Consider the following 20,207-nt stretch of genomic DNA (forward strand, 5'->3'; position numbering starts at 1 on the left):
AGAAAGTAGTGCCATACGTTGTTTTAGAGTAATGCATGTCTTTTAAAAGGGCCCTAAAGAAGCTTTTTTCCAATGAGCTCTCATTATTTCCAACATTCTCTTCTCACCTACTTTTATGACAATACATTTACTGCAGCTTTTATTTAAGCAAGGTGCGAGGCAAAAGTCTTTTTGAACTTTACAATAAACCTCAACAACAAATCCAAAAATATATTCCAGCTCCTAAATGTGTCATTTCTTCTCATTTCACAGAAAGCAGGCCGCCGCTTCCACTGATTGGAAACACTCAACCAATCATAGGATAAAATAGAAAGGAAATAAATTGCTCATGCTTTTTCAGACTTCAAATACGTATCAAGACATTTGTCTTTGCTTTAAAAGGTTTCAGTCTTGGCCAGGCTAATGAAAAAAAATATATATACACGTATTTATCAAGTGGTGTGAAACAACTCCTTTTCACACACAACATGCAAATTGTAGAGCAGAATGATCATGCTAACCACATGCTCCACACTTTTCGGGGGGGTAGTATTTTACCCACAGTGTGATTAGATATTCATATTTAGTCATCAGATAACGCAGCGTAATTAGTTTGAAGGGGGTGCTTGTGGAATGGATGTATTTCTTCCGTCTCATCCCAATTTACTCTTGACTGCTGATTGCTGTAATTAAGCTTTTGTTGCATGTGTTTGAAACACACGCGTTTACAAGACTAAGGTTCTCGTCGTCTTATGTCACTTCTATTATTGTAGTCGCGACGAATACCTCGCCAACAACATGTTTTGCCGTTTCCTTATCTGTTTTTAGGGCCAAAAACGATTGCGCAAGATGATAGTTAATCACCGATTGACCGTATCTTCGTCTCTCTCAATGTATTCCGATTGGCTCAACCATTCTGGAGGATTTAGGACTGGCTTCATCATTTTTCTGTGGCTTCTTCAAGTATTCATTTCATTTACCTTTGGCGTAAGCGTGCAGTAAGCTTAGAAAATCCTTCGCCTCCCCCTGTAGACTTTTGAGTTGAATGATCATCGGCCTGACTCAGCCGCTAAGTGACGAACAGACTGGCCTCTCTCTCCATTATGGACGTTTCACGCCTGCGGGAAGTTGGGCAAGCCTGCAGAGACCCCAAGCACTTGATGGGCATCTCTTCAATGCGCTGCCGTGACTCAACCTTGCGCGCAATGGGAGCAGGAAACGATACTATAAAGACAAATCAAAGTGGTTTCGATGGTCCATCTGAGGGAAGGCCTGTCTGTGCATAACTCGTTCCTCTTTTTATGCAACGTAAAGAGGATGAAACATTTTGTGTTTATCTTTGAATTAGAGCCTACTTCCTTTTCCATCGTATCATTTGTAAATGTCTTTTTTATATTGAAATGTGCAAATAATGTATGTGTATCATATGCACAAATAAGATCACGTTCAATAAGCTCTGAGGTAGCGTCATTGATGCACGCTGCCACAAAAGGTTAACCGACTTGCGAGCTGCAACTGCTCACATTGCCGAAGCAGCGGTCACATGTCGCTTGTCGTTTCATTCGAATGCAGACTAATCAGGTATTTATTCATCAATTCAAGCAATAAATGAGGAGGGTCTCTCTGAATGGCCTGCTCCTCTCCTCAGAGCAGAGCAGTGAAATGGATTTCCGGGCAGCCCATATATGGTTGGACGGCAGCGATGAGGTGTGCAACAGATGAGTCATCCCTTCGACTCCCACACTCTCTGGCCTCGCATGTGTGCCAGACAAAGAAAGATGGGGAAACCGAGTGAGGCGGCGAAGACTAGAAAATGAAAAAGAGAAAGCAGATGTAATGGCACTCTTCACATTTACGCAGAGTACTAGCCAGAGTGACTGAATTGAAAACATTTTCCTCTCTGTACATCCTTCCTAAAAAAAACAAATGACAAACTGATGCTGCTTGCACAAGGATTCATGCTTAAATTAGGATATGGTCATTTGAAATGTTCAAAAAAACACATTTGTGAGTATTGAGAGGCAGAATAGTATGCAGCCGCAGTGTTGTTATTATAGTTAACAAAAAATAATCAACTCAAATTGTAATAACAAATTATCATCACATTTTAAAAAGTACCATATGGATCATTCAAACCTCCTTTTATGTTATAAAACTAAAACGATAATTAGATTTCATATGCGTTTGGTTATTTTAATGGGAAATAGTGCAAGGTTAACCTTTATTTTATTTTTTATTTGTCATATTAATGTACATATTTATTCATTATAATTGTTTCACATACGTGGTTATTGGGGGGGGGGGGGAGTGCATAGGAAACGCAGCATTTATTACTCCTGTCCACGTTTTCTTTGTTCCTTGTTCTCGAGCGGCATAAAAAGGAGTCCTCTCTGAGATTTGAATGGGAACATATGAGTCACAGCGTCAAGGCTAGCCCGGTGAAGCGCTCGCTGTTGTGGTTCTGCCAGTCCCGCTGCTGCACTAGTTTGGGATTCACTGCACTAGTCATCATGGTTAGGTAGCACCATGTATGTCTTTCCTGCTGGAGCAAGCAGCACCTGTTGTCAGGGAGGCCTTCTCAGCCACAGTGTGAAGAGAAAAGACAGTGAGTCACTGCACACATACTCGACACATGGCTCGCTGTTTACCACCCGCTTATTCCTAATGAAGGATTTGCTTTCGTTCAAAAACAAGGGGGGACACAGAGAAACCTGCAAGAATAATCATGTGCCCTAACAATCTGCTCAGAATCTTTGTCAACTTAAAAGTCAAAAAGTCCCAATGATGGTCACACACCCATCTGGGTGTGGTGAAATTTGTCCTCTGCATTGAACCCATCCATCCCCGTGTGATTTGGATCCATCCCCTGCCCTGGGGGAGAGGGGAGCAGTGAGCTGCAGCAGCGGGAATCATTTGGTGATCTAACCCCCCAATTCCAACCCTTAATGCTGAGTGCCAAGCAGGGAGGCAATGGCTCCCATTTTTATAGTCTTTGGTATGACCCGGCCGGCCGGCCGGCCAGGGTTTGAACCCACAACCTTCCAGTCTCAGGGCGGCGGACACTCTACCACTAGGCTTCCTCTCTTCATGGCCAGAAGAGAAGCTGCAACTTTCCCTCGTTTTTATTGATTCCCAGAATAACTGTGCAGACTCCCCGGGGCGGTTAGTAGACAGATCAAAAGCGTTTACAATCATTTTGTGTGACCTGAGAGACATTGATTATGAGAGCCAGTCTCTTTTTTATAGTACCCGCTTGGTGAATCTGGACAAAAGGAGCTTTTATGTACCAAAGGGGCAATCGTTTGTTATTATTCATCATTTTGAAACGAGACATATTCTTTTGGGGGGGGGGGGGGGGGGGGGGGGGGGGGGAATGTTTCAAAGAGTTCCCAAGCGCCTTAAGTTTTTTTTCTTTCCAGTTCTACCTCTCACTCTTCCTCTCGCTCTCATTCTCAACCAATTTCCCACTATTATCAAATACACAATGGCTTCCCTATGGCCTTTTCATTTTGCTTCCTGGTCAGTGTGGTCACAGTTAATCATTGAAAGTGTGTCCTTGCTGTAGAAAAAAAAAGCTCAAAGCCTTTCAAAAGAAAGGCAGTGTTAATAATCATTTGAAAGTAAGTATCAAAAGGGATCAAAGTATTAGCTTCATCTAACATGATGACGGCAGGCCTACAATGAGCACAGTAGTATCTCCCCAATTTACAAAGGAGGTTAGGATAGCACCCCCTTCTCAAACACAGAGGGAACGCAACGTAGGCGAGCCTGGGTGGTTCTCCACGCGTGAAAAGGAATAACCTAATGTGGGTGTCTGCTTGTTACACTACTCTTGGCTCTGTTTCAAAAGTGAGCGCTTTCTGATCATCATGAATCAGGAAGTCCAAAACAAATCCGTTAGTCATTGTTTTTGCTCAATATATTCCCACAGATTCTCTAAGAATAAAATGGAGGTGGAGCGTCGTTCTGTCATAGCGCCATGGGGATCCTCCGCCGCCACTGTGTGATGTCATTCGGAGTAGATTAGTCATTATCCTTCAAAACAATGCGAGGTTAATTGAAGACTCTAAATTGTTCAGTGGCGTGAATGATTTAAGGATTTTTATTTCTTTTGCTCGTCACCTTGGTAGGTGCCCATGTGCACAGTTGAGGCGGGAGTCATATAAAGTGTCTGCCATTATACAACGCAGCCATAAAGGATAATGTATTCAAAATCATTTCAACATTTCTTACCCTTCAGTTGTGGCTCATTTAAGAGTGAGGCAAGCGTGGGCTGATGCAGACGTCAACAAATGACCAAAAAAGTCAATGCAAGCATAAAAGTTTTGGCCTCCACAGGACATTCCTCACACTGTGCTCGTATTTTTGGCGCTAGCAGGCAGCAGGGGCCCTATAAAGTGTCAATAGCGCAAGAAAGAAAATGCACACAAAGCTGCACATGTATTTGTTTGTGCCCATGCTGAAATATGCCATCTTCAAAGTCTGGCCTTGCAATTTCCAACTTCATCAAACGTTATAGAAAGTTGGGCTCCTCGGCAACTGTGCTCTGCCACACATGCTGCCACTTTCTGACCTCGTGAAAGACAAAAGCGAGTCAAAGATCAATTATGATGATGATGATGATTTATATGTATTTCACTATGCATCGCGTTCATTTCTTCAGTGGGATTTTTTTTCATGTCAAATATGCGCTCTGCTTCAATACGATTGGTGAATAGTGCCTTAAAAGAATATTGACGTTGCCAAGTGTACTTTTTATGCTTCGGCCGAGAGCCTCATCCTCTTTCTCTCTCTTTCTCGCTTTCTCTCCCTCCCTCCCTCCCTCACTGATTGTGGTCATCCTCCTTCCGGTACCTTTGGCTCTGCGTTGATATCTGCGTAGTTTGGTGTTGATAATCGTCTGTATCTATGCGAACACGCCTCCCTCCATTCTGCATCAACGCATTCCCTCCCTCCTCGCGGCTCTGTGCGCAAACACGGTCACTAACACTTCTCCCACGTACACTCCTCCCTCCCTCCCTTCCCCTCCCGTCTTGCTGCTGTCTCATTCACTTGATCCACGCACTGACTGTGACTGCAAGGGGCGGGGGGGCGGGGTTGGATATAAAGCACCAGGAGAAGGCCACACGCTACACTGAGACTGAAGCCACTTTCAGTGCCACAAGCAAGAAGACTCCGAAGCCGGGAGTAGAAGTACCAACATTGATTCTGGGAGCTCAGACAAGCGAGAGTACACGCCGTTTTGCTTCTCCGGACCGTCTTGGAGCTTCACTGCAAGCCAGCCAGATTCAACACAACGCGCGCTATACGCCAGTTTCTCTGGATATAGCAGCTCAACCAAGTTGGTAGTAAACTCTTTGGAGTTTGTAAGAGTCACTTTTTAAGATAAATTCTTTGCTTGTGGGCATCAAAGACACTCGGGGCTGACCCAGTCGGGTCAACAGCGGACCTGGCGCAGCTTTTTTTTGCATCGCGTCCAACACTGCAACAACAGCAAAAAGTTTTGGCCAGAGCAAAGTCCGCGCCGCAGTTCCAAAGACTTCACGTTGAAAGACACGGTAAGAAAATACACTTTGTCTTTATTTTCTCTTGTGTTGAAACGTTAATGTCGCTGTCCATGGTACTGAATGTGACTTGATGCACCGTAGCTTCAGCTGCGTGTTGAAACGTTAATGTCGCTGTCCATGGTTACTGAATGTGACTTGATGCACCGTAGCTTCAGCTCGTGTTGAAACGTTAATGTCGCTGTCCATGGTACTGAATGTGACTTGATGCACCGTAGCTTCGACAGCCTTTTGAAACTGTCCGCGGTGCTGAAACGTCATGCCGATTCTCAACTAACTTCTGTGCTCTCGAGTTCACAACTTGCATCGGATATGATATATTTCATTCCGTCTATACAACTGTTGTGACAAGCTTCAAGAACTTTCCGATGGGTTTGTTGTCATTTTGTAAGCAATTTGACAGTTGACCCATAACGGCTTCCAAATGACATCTCTTTACTTTGCTCGGGCAAGGCAAGAGCACCTTGCCAAAAGCTGAATGCCACGTGCACATGCTGCAAATACCTACAGCATTCCTTAAAGGTGACAAAGTAAGAAACGTCCTCGATCATTGCTTTGCAATGTTTCCTCTTGCACTTCCAAACTGTGACCAGCATCACGATGAGCAAACACGTTGCAGCAGTGCAATTGTGAGCCAAACTATTTGGAACAAGGTCTCCATGACAACAGTCTCCCGCTTACTCCCTCGCCTACTTGTTTTGTCGAAATGTTGCCGCAAGCAACAAATGGTCAGGCGGAAGGCAAAGAGGGAAAAAAAGGTCAGGAGGGAAAGTGCACGGCAATGTGCGTAGACGACAGCTGGACCTCCTTTCTTTTCACAGCAGCATCCGATGCACATTCATGGAGCTTCCGGTTGGAGGTGGGCTGGGAGGGAGGGAGGGAGGGAGGGAGGGGTGAGGTGGGCAAGCCAGTGTGAGAAAGAGAGAGCGCGAGAGAGAGAGAGACAGCTCTCTCTATCCAAAGCAGATGTCTTTGCTATGCTGCTCGCAGATGTGAGGAAATGAAGTCTGAAAAGTGCAGCAGGTGTGTGTCTGAGTGAATGGCAGCGCAATTAGCAAATCATATAGCGCTGCTGCTGCCTTAAGGCTTTTATATTCACATAGATGATGTCGATTGTCAACCTGCCTGATAGTGTTTTATAATCAGCCAGAATAGGAGACAAATTGCACTGGGATGTTGCCTAGTAACCAGTCAGAGTATCTCCTGTCTATTCAGCCAAGGCAGGTCAAACGGAAATCTTGCAACACTTTCTGCGTCATGCATGACTTTGTAGAACCTGTTGCAAAAAAAAAAAAAATGCAATCTGCAGGAAGCATGATTGCATTGCTCACCTTGAAGTTCAATGTTGCAAAAGTTGACTCATGGCCATGCATTTGCATTTCTTCATCTCAGGTGTATTCAACTCATCAGTGTCGAGAATGCAATCAGTCTCTGGTACGCGCAAATCATTTCTCTTGTTTATCATGTAATTAGAGCTGTGCATTGTGCAAGAAAAAAAAAAAAGGATGTGCCTAAGTGGCCACCGTCGCTAGTGGTAATGCGTCCGTGGACGTCAGACTGACGCAGATGCTTCACAGTTTGGTTCAGCGTGTGGGAGGAAAAGACTGAGAGCTTGGCGATAGCAGCATTTTGTGAAGAGCCTGTAATTGCTGTTTCATCACAATTATCCTGCGGAGAACCAGCCGCCTTCATTCACTCTGTACGGTCTTGAACCCAGAGAACTGACGCAATGCAAACTTTTGTGCATAAGAATCGGAACTCAAGTGTCTTGCATGCTGTCCTGTCTGTCCCTCTGCAGCTGCCTCATTGACATCGCAGAAGAAGCACATGAGGTTGAGGTTCTCAGCCAAAGCTGAGCCCATGGCGTCGCCAGCTCTTTGCGTGGCTCTCGCCGTGCTCTTCTTCGGCACTTTGACCTCCGGCACCCCCTCCGGTCCGGCCTCCGACACCTGCGCGACCCTGGAGCAAAGTCGCTTCTTCGGCGTCTTCTCGTCCACCGCCAACCTTCCGTCGGCGCCGTGCTCCTGGACCCTGCAGAACCCCGACCCCCGCCGCTACACCGTCTACATGAAGATCACCAAGCCGACTGAGTCGTGCAAGCCGAAGCGGGTCAGGACCTTCCAGTTTGACTCCTTCATCGAGACGTCCCGCACCTTCCTGGGCATGGAGAGTTACGACGAGGTGGTCAGGCTGTGCGACGCTTCCACCACCGTCACCTACATCGAATCCAGCAAGCAGTTTGTGCAGATCCGCAAGGTGGCCTCCGGTAACGGCCCCGAGAACGAGCAGCGGGGCCAGAACGACGTCAGCGAGTTCAAGTCGGAGTTTCTGGTGGTGGGGAAAAGGAACCCGAGTATGCCCGCCTGCCAGATGCTGTGCCAGTGGCTGGAGAAGTGCCTGTCTGACAGCACCCACGACTATCCCTGCGGTATCATGAACACCCCTTGCCAGTGTTGGGAGACGCCAAAAAGGAAGCCGGGGAGCTGCTACAGAGGCGGCGTTTACGTGGAGAAATGCCTTCCCGTGCCCAGAGACAACCGACAGAATGCTGAGATCACCAGTAAGTTGAGAAAGAAACAACATGTGTTTTGTAACGACCCCCACGGCGTCTGCACTGTTTGCTCTGCCGGCGGCTCCCGGCGGCGGCCCTCCCACCTTACCACTCACTCGCTGACCCTTTCGTTTGTGTCTGCCGAGCACAAGCCCAGACGAGGGATGTGCACTCGGCTGCCACAAAGTAATGAGAAGCGCCTCTTTCAAAGCTAATTGGATGAACTACCTGAAACACACGCGTCACTAACCGCCTTGTGCTGCGAGTCAAGCGCGTTCACTTGGGTGATCAGGCCGCCCGTGCTTTTATGTCGGTGGAGAGGAGCACAAAGACCTCACGGTCAGCCGGCGGTGAAAATCGAAGCGCACTTGCCGTGGGTCGCTCGGTCGGTCGGTCGGCATAGCAACGCCGCCCGACCGATCATTTCAAGCGATTTGGGGATAAACAACTATCCGCTTGGAGTGAGCAGACCGTGTCCTTAAATCTCGATTGATCTCCAATATATCCATCAGAATAAAGGGGTGGCTAGAGAAAAGATGAGTCAAGTCATTGAGCCATCAGTTGCAGCCCTAATCGATAGATCTGTCTATATTTTACAGAGGGCTGGGCCGGTTGGAGCCGCTGGTCAGTTTGCAGTCAGGAATGCGGCGGTGGCGTCCAGCTGCGCAGCCGAGCCTGTCAGCCCGACGATGCCGTATGCGAGGGGACCGTGGAAGAAGGCCGGGCGTGCAACCAACGGGCCTGTATAGGTAACCTCTCGTTTCCTTCGTTTGGCGCCAGCTGCTCAATGCAGTGCAATGAACCGCACTGTCTTCTTCTTCCAGGCACAGAACGTAGCAAGAGCCAGGGTCTGCGGGCCATTGTTGGTCTGAGGAGGGAGCACGATGATTCTGGCCTCGGAGGAGTTGCAACCCAAATCGGTAAGCTTAGTTTGCGCTCACTAGCAAGATTGTGTTTTCCAGAGTTTAACTCACTCCATTGTTTTCAGCAAATACGAAGACAGACGAGTGGTCCCAGTGGAGCTCGTGCTCGGTGACATGCGGAGAAGGCTGGCAAAGCCGCACCCGGGTCTGCGCGACTTCCTCCTTCACCACCCAGTGCACCGGACCCCTGCGTGAAAACAGACCTTGCAACAACACCGTTGTCTGCCCAGGTAACCTCCTGGTTCATGACTTGCACACCAGTGAGATCGATCAATGTGTCCGTTGCATCAGGTTGATCGTTTTGACTTTCAGTGGATGGCGCCTGGGACGAGTGGACCCCGTGGAGCTTGTGTTCCTCCACGTGCGGCCGTGGTTACCGCGACCGCACTCGCACATGCAGGCTGCCCCAGAACGGAGGAGAGCCTTGCAAGGGGCCCTCAAGACAGAACAAGCTTTGCAACATCGCTGTATGCCCCGGTGAGACGTTTGCTAAATATTGTTGCGTCATTACACTTCGAGTCAGTCAAGAGGGAGCATCGTTTTTGTTAAAAGCACTTATACTGAATCTGATTACAATGAGATGTTGTTGTGGCTGGTGAGTAAATAATGATGTCAAAACCCAAAAAAAATACGAGTGGTGGATTCAAAGAAATCTAATGAACTCACTCCAACATTGGCCAATTAATTGTGTTGCTCATCATTGATGCGTCTCTGCTTCCCTCTAGTGGACGGACACTGGAATGACTGGTCAGTGTGGAGTCCATGTTCTGCCTCCTGTTCCAACGGTACCAGGCAGAGGACACGAGAATGCAATGGGCCATCCTACGGGGGCTCAGAGTGCCACGGGAGTTGGAAAGAGGCCATCAACTGCTTCCTGAAAGAGTGCCCCGGTAAATTTAAAAAAAACAAATAATCAATACAAGACAAATGACAGTTGAGATTTGACGGTGCATGCTACTACTGTGTGTGTTTAGTTGATGGGCGCTGGCACGCCTGGAGCGCTTGGGGCAGCTGCAGCAAGACTTGCGGCGGCGGCATTCAGCAAAGACAAAGAGTATGTGAGGGTCCTTTCTTTGGTGGGGAGCCTTGCCCTGGTGAAAGAGGAGAGCAGAAGCGCTGCAATGAGAAGAGATGCCCTGGTTAGTCATGTGCTTGCACAAACAAGATTAGCACCTCGTCCAAGATAAGCTAACATGATTATGATTCCAATTCTTTTTAGGGCCCCATGAGATTTGCCCTGAGCAGAACGATGGCGACGTTGTGTGGAAGAAAACTCCGGCTGGAGACATGGCGGCCATCTTATGTCCCGCTGACGCTGAAGGTACATTGATGTTTGTATTTATTTCGAGTATTCATATCCATACATGCCTGATCGCGTACTGTCACGCAGGTCTGATTCTTCGCCGCTGCAGTCTCAATGCCGTCGGCCTCGCCAGCTGGGAGAGCCCGACTTACGTCAAGTGTGTCTCCAAGAACTACGATAACATTCAGACCCTGGTGAGTTCCAAGAAACGGAGCCTTGATGTACGTACATGACGTGATCCAAAGGTAGAGTCCTTCACGTTGGCACTCTCATCCTTGTAGTCGAGGGAATACATCAGCAAAGTGCAGAAGGCACAAAGCGTCGACGGCATCGCTGAGGTGATTTCACGTTTGAGGTTCTCAACGGACGAAGGCGCCACATACAGCGGTGACCTCATGGCCGTCATGGAAATCCTCAAGAACATCACTGAGTTGTACAAGGCAACCACGCTGAGGCTTAGCAACGCAGATGTTGAGGTAAACTGAAAAGTCAGCTTTGAAAATGTGTTTCGAGATGATGCAGGGGGGGAGCAATGTCAATCCGCCCGGCCCTTTACATTTTATTGAGTCCAACTTTTTTTTTTTCTTTTGCAGAACTATGTCCAGACCATCAGCAACCTGCTGAAAGAGGAACATCATGAAAAGTGGGAAGAGGCACAGCAGGTACGTGACAAGAAATTCTCAAGCCATTTAACCTTTAGTGCTCCAAATAACAAATGGTCACGACAAGTCAAGCAAAGACTCGGGGGTGAGCGTGAGATTGAGTCAGGGAAATACACGGCGGCGGCGGCGCCCGGCCGCCCGCCCACTCGCCAATCTGTGGCCGTCCTACAAAGAAAGAGAGGACACAGACGGCACACGTTGGATAGAAAAGGCACACCTTGTACCCACACTGCTCCGGTTTGTGCGTCAGAGACACGCAAGTCCGGGGCAGCCCTCCCCTCCATGGAAAGGAGATTCTGTAGAAATATCAGGATGAATCAACAGGCAGTCAGTCCATTTATGGCTTGAAGGAACTTTGCTGGTTGCCTAGCAGCAAGCGAGGCTTTCGCTGCAGTGGGCGGCGGGCGGATGTCGACACAGAAAAGACATAATAGATGGTTAGTCATGAGCAAAAGTCTCCGCTTTCTTTTGAGCCAATTTTCAAACCGGTCCATTGCGGATAAAGTCGTGACATTTTGCGCTCGGTGTTTCCTGGCATCAATCGAGGCGTCTTCGGTCAGAGCCAAAACAACAAGCAGACTTTTCCCCCGAAATTGTAAATAAATCATCTCCAGCAATGCATCTTGAATTGCAATGACAATTTTTCTTCTTCTTCTTCTTCTCCCCCCACATTTCTCATCCAGATGGGTGCCAACGTTAAGGTGTTATTCCGTCTCGTAGAGGAGTCGGTGAACATGATCGGTATGCAAATGAGCGGCTTCCAGGATATTTACGAAGTCACCGAGAATTTAGGTGAGCCCGCGTTTGGAGCGCTCGTGTCTCGTCAGGATGATTTGTCCTCACGCCAAGTGCATCAAAGCACCTCTTTGACATTGTGTCCCATCCATCCATCCATCCATCCGTCACACAAACGACTTGCTGTCTCCCGACTCGCCTTAACACTCACTTTGAAATGAAGCAATCTGTCTGTCAGAATAACTGCAAAGTTCACAGCCGTGACATTTCTCATCAGTGGTCTGCAACTCTCTCCTGTCACTCTGAATGAAGGAAGTGTTTTCTGTTTCCTTCTCAGTGCTGAGCATTCATAAGCGGCCCACTTCCACCAGCTCCAACTTCACTTTCCCCGCTAAAGGCTGGAGGGGAATGTTAGACTGGGTCAGGACTGCCGAGGAGAAAATTTCCGTTTCCAGAGACGCTTTAGCCATTGACCCCAGTGGTGAGCGCACCAAAAATGACTTTAGCTGCTATGTCATGCACTTGAATGTGTATCCAAGAAACCATTTGTTTGATTTCAGATGGCAATGAAGCTTTCGTCACCGGCATTGTCCTCTACAGGAACCTGACTTCGTTTCTTTCCTTTCAGAGGTAATCGATCGGCCAGCATCTTCATGTCATTCTTATTGTAGCCACAAGATGGCAGCCACGCCACTCACCCTTTATGAACATCCATATTGAAGATGTTTTTGTCTCTCCGCAGCAACTCGACTCTGCTCAATTCAAAAGTAGTGACGGTGGTTGTCAGCCCTACCCCTGCCCTCTTGTCTTCTCCCGTCGAAATTGAGTTCCCGCATCTCCACAATGTAAGTCGCCCAAACTAATGGAGCCTCCGAAAAAAAAAGATCGCAGCATCCCCTCTGGGTGTTTGCTCACCGCGGCCGGGGCCGGCTTTGACATTTCCTTGACATTTGTGTTGAAACGGTGACATTTGGCAATCGTTTTGCCAGCTGAAAGCTGCCACCATCACAGCCTAACCAGCTGGTCAGTCACTGTTGAAAGAAAAGAAAAAAAAAAATAATAATCCCTCTCATTGGCCCTGTAATGAGCTTCTGGAATTTGGAGAAGGTGTTGCTTTTCACACATTTTTCCTATGGAATTTCAAAGTGCAGATAGATTCCTCACAATGTTCTCTCCATCCGTCTCTCTTCTTTTAGGACACAATGAACGAGACGTGCCTCTCGTGGGATGAAAGTGAAACGTGAGTGTTGACTCGTGTCGTCTTTCTTTTTGAGTGCGTGTGCAGTGCATCAAAGTCATTAGTCACACATCTATTTTTCTCTGGCGGGTGCCGGCAATATGTCACCAGCTCCAACCTTCTTTTAGTCATGCATAGAACATCCATCCATCCATCCAGCACCTTGAGACTCACCAGGGGGGAGTGATCATGTGCTTTCATCCCTTTTTCATGAAGTGGCACAAGATGTTGTTCTATCATTTCCAGCTCAAGCAGACAGTACATTTCAGACATTCACAGTGAAAGGCAAAACAATTTAAAAAGAGTAAACAGCAAAGTAGACAAATAACAAAGTGAAATGAGTGCTGTCAAATAGTTTTAGAATCAATCATTCCATGGATTAATCCGATACAATTTTATTTGCATGAGTGTATGTTGAAATCTTTTTTCCCCTGATTACTGTTTATTAAGCGATTGTATTTTCTTTCGTGATTGAAAAGACGGCTAAATAACTGAAGCACTATCACAAGACGGATTGACGGTCACTGTTTTCCAAAATAAAAGCTAATATTTGCAAATGCAAGTGTGATTGAACAGATTGCAAAAAAAATGTGTAAAACATTTGTCTATCTTTTAATGGAAAGGCATTTTTAATGAGCTGTGTCAGCAGCAGCAGCAGCAGCAGCCTCTGCTTTTGTGCTCTGCTTTGCTCTCCTCCTCTCACTTTGCTCTTCTCCTTCCTCCCTTGTGCAGATCCTCCCTGCTTGGCTCGTGGTCTGCGCGGAGCTGCAGAACCGTCCCCGTTCATTCATTCCGAACCAAATGCGTGTGTGACAGCCTCTCCACCTTCGCCATTTTAGCGCGCGTCAACTTCGACTCGGTAAGTCTTTCTAATTTGATCATACTGAAGCTTTTTTCTCTGCTACCGTCTTTGTGCAAATGCGATGCGGTACGCGCTCGCTGGCTGGCTGGCTGGCTGGCTGGTGCTTTTTCAAGCCATTTGCATGGCGCCTCTTTGTCTCGGTGCAGGAGACGTAAAAATCGGAATTTCATTTGAAAGAGGGAGGAAAGTGTCATGCATTGACGCGCAAATGTGAATATATGCACAAACACATCATTTGATTCCATTTAGTGATGGGATTTTGTGTGCAGCATCTTTTGCACAATTGAATGACATGATGTGAGCTGTTTCGCTTTGTGTGCAAATTAATTGTGTTTTCAAAGATGAACCAAATCAAGAGAGAAAAAAAAAAATCCCCTGTAGACTGTGCTGCCCCAGAAGCTGCTCGAGCCAGTTGCCACGGTAACGGCTTCTGCAGCGCTAACTCGGCCTGGGGGATTTTTCATAAGTGAGGAGCTAGGGGCCAGAAAAAACACAACCCCCCTTTCCTTTCCTTTCCTTTCCTTTCCTTTCCTTTCCTTTCCTTTCCTTTCCTTTCCTTTCCTTTCCTTTCCTTTCCTTTCCTTCCCTTTCCTTTCCTTCCCTTTCCTTTCCTTTCCTTTCCTTTCCTTCCCTTTCCTTTTCTTTCCTCGCCCCTCCTCTGGCGGAGGATGTGATGTGACCATCTCTGCCGTGCAGCAATTACTGCTCACCGCAAACAAACAACAGATAAATGCATTTAATCAAAATGCCCCGAAGTCAAACTGCTCAAGAGCTGTTGACTGCAGTCTTTTTTGTTTTTCCTCCTGCTAGCTCCAGTCAGTGCCTTTTGTTTAGTCTGCATTTGCCCGCCCACCTCTTACTCCTTCCTCTTGACCTTAAGCTGTGGAAACAAGCAGAATCACCCGTGGTCATCATCGGCTATTATCTACAAAGTCTCAATTATGTCCGCCCCCCCTCACATCTTCCTCTTCCTCCTCAGCCTCATTGTGTCTGACAATGCCAAAGATGTGAACCAATGAGAGACAGACGTCTGGTTATACATTGACGGTCCCTCCCCCCCCCCCCCCCCCCCGCTCCCTTCCGCCCACATTCGCCACCATCCAGCCTATTATGACCACTTTCAATAGCATCTCCTCGATGAAAATATCAGCATAAAGGCACATATTGCGGCGCATTAGCTTTCATCTCCGATATGAGCGCACGCAGAAGGAAATGATAGGAAATGTAGGTCTGCCCTTGACCAGCTTGTGGTCCATCAAGCACTCCCTCCCTCACTTGTTTCTCTTCCAACATGTGATGCAGGCAAGGGCAGACATAAGATATGTTTGATATTTAGGTCAAAGCCTGACTTACATAGTGCAACCCAGATAGAGGACAACAAACTCAATGGCTAAGAGCTCATTCAAAAGATCTCAAATGGAGCTCCTTCACTGCTGTTTTGTGGCAGCCACCTCAATCTTCAAAGTCAAAATAACATTTGGAAAATAGCAAGCGGGCGGGTGGTGGTGACAGATGAATGCGCTGGTGCTAATGGTCCACCTCTTCTCCTCAGCCTGCGTGGCTGCCTGCCTGGCTGGCTGGCTACCTGCAGGGCATCAATGCATTGTAGGGGAAGAATGAGCGTCACAGACTTGTCTGTCAGCGACGCTGCATTCAACCGAATTGTCTCATCTCGGTTTTGGCCGAGGGAGATGAAATACGCAGCAAGCTGATGCGGAAATGAAGGCAGCCTGACCGTTGGTTTCATTTGCCCTTGAGGTCACCTTGCGCCTTTGGGGACTCACTGCACATGTTGCTGCACATGTTGCTCTTTATGCAGCTCTTAGAAGACGTGTCTTTTGTCTCCTCTCCGCACGCAGATCATGGACAAGGCGCTCCTCCCGTCCGTGACGCTCATCGTGGGCTGCGGGGTGTCTTCTCTCACCCTGCTCCTCCTGATCATCATCTACGTCTCGGTGTGGAAGTAAGTCACCCCCCCTCCCCTTGCAGTGGTAAAGGCTGTAGGCTGGCTTTTCCAAAAGCGCAGCCCATCTCATGCTCATGCTGTTTCTTCTCCGACCGGCTCCAGGTATATCCGCTCCGAGCGCTCCGTCATCCTCATCAACTTCTGCCTGTCCATCATTTGCTCCAACGCCCTGATTTTGGTGGGACAAACTCAAGCTCGCAATAAGGTTGGTGCTTGGCCGCCTTCCCCTTTCAAGGCTTTCGAAATGCGGTGGCTTTTTTAACCCTGCTTTGGGCTTGCTTAGGTGGTCTGCACACTGGTAGCGGCTTTCCTGCACTTCTTTTTCCTCTCGTCGTTCTGCTGGGTGCTGACAGAAGCTTGGCAGTCGTACATGGCCGTCACGGGTCGTCTACGCAACCGCATCATCCGCAAGCGCTTCTTGTGCTTGGGTTGGGGTAAGGGCACCTACCTCACCTTGATTTGAATTGTTTGGCCTCCCGAATGCTTCTTCGGTTGATACTAACCCGGACCTTTTTGTTTAGGTCTACCTGCGTTGGTGGTGGCCGTTTCTGTGGGCTTCACAAAAGCCAAGGGATACGGCACCGTCAACTAGTAAGCCTCATGGTCTTTTCCTGAGTTTCAACTTTGCCTGACGTGACCATATTAAAGCTCTTTCCATCTTTTTCTTTAGCTGTTGGCTTTCTCTCGAGGGCGGGCTCCTCTATTCTTTTGTGGGTCCGGCCGCCGCTGTTGTTCTGGTACGTATCTGATCTGAGTTTGAAATCGTAATCCATTTTTTATTGGAACGCTGACCCTTTGGTTTCTCTCTGCCCAACCGACAGGTGAATATGGTCATTGGTATTCTGGTCTTTAACAAGCTGGTATCCAAGGACGGCATTACCGACGTGAAGCTGAAGGAGAGAGCCGGGTAGGTTCTATTGATCTGCCGTTAAGCTTCGGTGCTTATCGCTCACATCAGCGCCATTACCAGCGTATTGATAAGGAGCCAAGGACATCAAGTCAAAGGACGCATGGCCTCTCTCTCCCTCGCAGGGCATCGTTGTGGAGCTCCTGCGTGGTTTTGCCTCTCTTGGCCCTCACTTGGATGTCGGCCGTCCTGGCAATCACCGACCGCCGTTCGGCCCTCTTCCAAATCCTCTTTGCTGTTTTCGACTCCCTGGAAGGTTTTATCATCGTCATGGTCCACTGTATCCTGCGGAGAGAGGTAAGGGAGGATTTCTTTCCGTTAGTTTAGCAGGTGATGAGCTGTGGTTTAAATGCAATTTCCGGGGATCTTTAGGTTCAGGAAGCTGTGAAGTGCAGAGTCGTGGACCGCAAGGACGACAGCAACGGCGATTCGGGAAGCTCGCATCACAATGGCCACAACCAGCTTACGGTAGCTTTCTTGGCTTTCATCATCATGCCTTCTGATTTTTCGATCGTGCATTGATGGAATACCTATTTCCTTTTCATCAGTCTGACGCCGAGAAGGATGGCGATTCGTGCATCCAAGGTAAGCATCCACATTGACATTTGCATTCGGTCATGGATGCTTTCTCACCTGCCTTGCTTGATGACTCGTCATTTTTCTTCAAAGGAATGAGCGGCTCATCTGCAGAGAAGATGTCACCGCCTCAAATGCCCCTCCCCATGGGCCCCAATTTCCACACCCTGCCGTCCAACAAGAGCCACATGCAGGCGGTCCCCGAATATTCCAGCCACACGCTCACCCTGAAGAGAGAGAAGAGCCGCCTGGCGGGAGGAGTTGACGGAAAAGCCGTGTACGTGTGCGAGGGAGAGCTCTTCCAGCAGCTGGACGCCGACCTGGCTCGGGTTCAGGCGGAGGGCGGAGTCTCCGACGCCAGCGGTTACATGCTCATGCCCAACACCACCTCCACCCTGAGAAGCAAGCCCAAAGAGGACCCGAGCAAATACAACATCAACGTGGAACAGCTGCCCCAGGCCCGACTCATGCACCTAAGCGGCCCCTTTGCCGAGCCCCAAGCCGCCTTCGGGATCAAGACCGTTCCCTGCGACCAGGTCAGCGTGTCCTACTCGGAGAGGGACTCGCCCATCCAGAACATCCACAACATGTCCAGCGAGTCTCACATCACTCACAGCAGCCTGGAGAACACCTTTGAGTCCATGAACTCCATGATGTCCAAAAGCGAGACCATCTCTACTTTGTCTATGAGCTCCTTGGAGGTAAGAGCGGAATAAAAGGATTTTTTTTTATTTTCTGACTTCAACCGAACTAAGCCGATTTGTTCCATTTTCTTTTATAGAGGCAAAAGTCGCGCTATGCCGAGCTTGACTTTGAGGTAGCTATCAATCCATCAGACTTTGTCAAAAGGTATCGTTATGTCAAAATCCATGATTGAAATGTTTCCTTATTTTTCCACAGAAAATAATGCACACAAAGAAGCGCCACCAGAACATGTTCCAGGACCTGAACAGGAAGTTACATCACGCCGATAAAGACAGAGAGTCGCCCGCTTCTGACAGCAAGGTAACATCATTTTCATTGTTCATTGCTCATTGCTCATCATCATACCAAAAGGAATTGACGCTTAATAAGCGAAAAAAAAAAAAAAGAAATATTCAATCCGAGGCAATTTGGCGGTGGAAAAAATGCCCCTGTAAAGAATATTTGCGTCGAGCTATGGTTAACGTTTGAATTTACGGGTGCATTTTTCTTCCTACAGTCTGTGAGATGGAGCGTCTCATCAGCAGGAAGTGACAAAACGAACCAAAGCGTGAGTGTTTTTAACATGACCTCACCATTTCAAATTGTAGTCAGACTACTACACCACTGCACTTGCCTCAAGGAGAAATAGTCGCCTCCGTAGACCATCTGGGTTATTTGACATTCACATTTCATTTGCATGAGCCGTTTCTCGCAGATGCTGAGTGGCAATTTGGTGACTAAGCGTGGTCCCTTTGTCGCCCTGCAGGACAAACAGCAGGGTCCCTTGGAGAGGCCTTGGGAAGGAGTCCGGGGCTTACCGCAGCAGCAGCAGTCTCCCCCCGCGTGGGTCCGCAAAGACTTGGAGCCTCTGGCCGCCTCGCCGCTGGAGCTCCACTCGGTGGAGTGGGAGAAGAGCAGCACTCCCATCCCTCTGGTGGGCCAGGACATCATTGACCTGCAGACGGAGGTCTGAGTCTGGGTCAGGTGCCCGCCTTATTTTACCTTTTGGCTTTGGGTTCCTGTATTGGAATCGTAAGTTGGCTCCGAGAATTGATGTCTTCAAATCCTCAGTCGGAGCAGGAAGATCATTTAAGAGGGGGGTTGCCTCTCTGAGTGGACTTGGCAAAGCGCTGGTGGAGAGTTGCGTTGCGTCGGCGGTCCACCTAGGCCAGAGTTGGCTGCGGTTCCATTCGCCTCGGTCGGTCGGTCGGTCGGCCGTGGGAGGGCGTGCGACTCACTCACGCACCATGCCCGCTGTGCTTCTTTTCACCTTGGGCTGGACAAACAAACCAATGTCATAGGCTGTTTGGGAGGAATGACTACGACTCTTGGCTGCTCCCGTTCCAGCCAAATCTCCCTCCAACATAGCAAAGAGAGCGAAAGCAAGCGTTTTATAGATGGCTGGCGCGTGCGTGATAGGCACAGATTTTTTTGGTTCAATTTGATCTTCTCTGTTTACTTCTTAAAACACATCCACCATACTAATTGTCATTTTAGTATCATCATTAGCACTATTATTGATTATCATATTTGCTCTATTTCTGTTTTGAATGCCAATTGATTTGGGTTGGTTTTTTTGGGGGGTGGTCTGTGACCTGGAAAAAAAAAAAGTGGAACACCTCCGTAATGTGTTGTTAGCCAGTATGCTCCGCATCGGGACAAACCTACTGAGGGGTGATGCCTTCCTGGTTCCTCTTACATTTTTCCTGGCTAGCAAAAGAGCAGCAAGCACAATACAGACTCTTAAGACGGACGGACGGAGCAGTAGAATGTGAGCGTTTGAAGAGGAAAAGGCCAATGGCTTTCATCATCGCCCACTTATCTCTCAGCCTTCCTTGCAGGACTCTTTGGACAAAGCTGAGGCGCTGTCGAGCCTTCAACACATTTGTGTTTTGAACCATCAGTGTGAAATGGTGCAATATGATGGGCGCTTGATGCTCAAGCAGGACTGATACTCTATTAGGATTTTTCTTACTGACGATGATGATGACTCCAATCTTTTCTACCATCTTCCTCATATTTACTGAGCATATAGACGCTTTATGAGAATATTGTATAACAAATCTGTGTTAGTAATTCAAGGAATTTATTGACTAGAGATTTGTTAGCCTAAGACTCCATTTTTGGAGGTGTCTGTGACAGGTAGATCACTGTACTTCTAGTATCAAAGCAAACAGTGTACGTATACAATGAATGAATGAATGAATGAATGAACGAACGAACGAACGGACGGACGAACGAACGAACGAATATCACCA

The 20,207-nt window shown here is 48.0% G+C and overlaps 1 protein-coding gene and 1 long non-coding RNA gene across 4 annotated transcripts; both read left to right on the forward strand.

The window, feature by feature from the left end:
• The first annotated feature begins 2,344 nt into the window (after nt 1–2,344).
• On the forward strand, nt 2,345–4,277 carry LOC119130695. The gene is made up of 2 exons (XR_005099487.1): nt 2,345–2,584; nt 3,911–4,277. It is a non-coding gene; the product is annotated as an uncharacterized LOC119130695 (long non-coding RNA).
• Nucleotides 4,278–5,081: 804 nt separating this feature from the next.
• On the forward strand, nt 5,082–20,152 carry LOC119130539 (adhesion G protein-coupled receptor B1-like). 3 transcript variants are annotated; one of them, XM_037264362.1, is made up of 33 exons: nt 5,082–5,537; nt 7,342–8,103; nt 8,694–8,843; nt 8,919–9,014; nt 9,083–9,247; nt 9,330–9,494; nt 9,743–9,907; nt 9,992–10,156; nt 10,237–10,338; nt 10,408–10,514; nt 10,602–10,796; nt 10,914–10,982; nt 11,666–11,774; nt 12,055–12,198; nt 12,278–12,347; nt 12,460–12,562; nt 12,914–12,957; nt 13,687–13,813; nt 15,676–15,779; nt 15,885–15,987; nt 16,066–16,216; nt 16,304–16,373; nt 16,453–16,519; nt 16,604–16,689; nt 16,815–16,986; nt 17,062–17,157; nt 17,238–17,274; nt 17,359–17,966; nt 18,047–18,082; nt 18,166–18,270; nt 18,467–18,517; nt 18,716–19,337; nt 19,375–20,152. In XM_037264362.1, exons 2-32 carry the CDS (start codon nt 7,371–7,373, stop codon nt 18,920–18,922), a joined length of 4,602 nt encoding a protein of 1,533 aa, XP_037120257.1. In that variant the 5' UTR covers nt 5,082–5,537; nt 7,342–7,370; the 3' UTR covers nt 18,923–19,337; nt 19,375–20,152. The 3 variants fall into 3 exon arrangements, with proteins under 3 accessions (XP_037120257.1, XP_037120259.1, XP_037120258.1); XM_037264364.1 differs by lacking the exon at nt 18,467–18,517; XM_037264363.1 differs by lacking the exon at nt 5,082–5,537 and having other exon boundaries at nt 6,429–8,103.
• Nucleotides 20,153–20,207: the final 55 nt, after the last annotated feature.

This window comes from Syngnathus acus, chromosome 11, assembly GCF_901709675.1.
Source record: "Syngnathus acus chromosome 11, fSynAcu1.2, whole genome shotgun sequence".
NCBI lineage: Eukaryota > Metazoa > Chordata > Actinopteri > Syngnathiformes > Syngnathidae > Syngnathus > Syngnathus acus.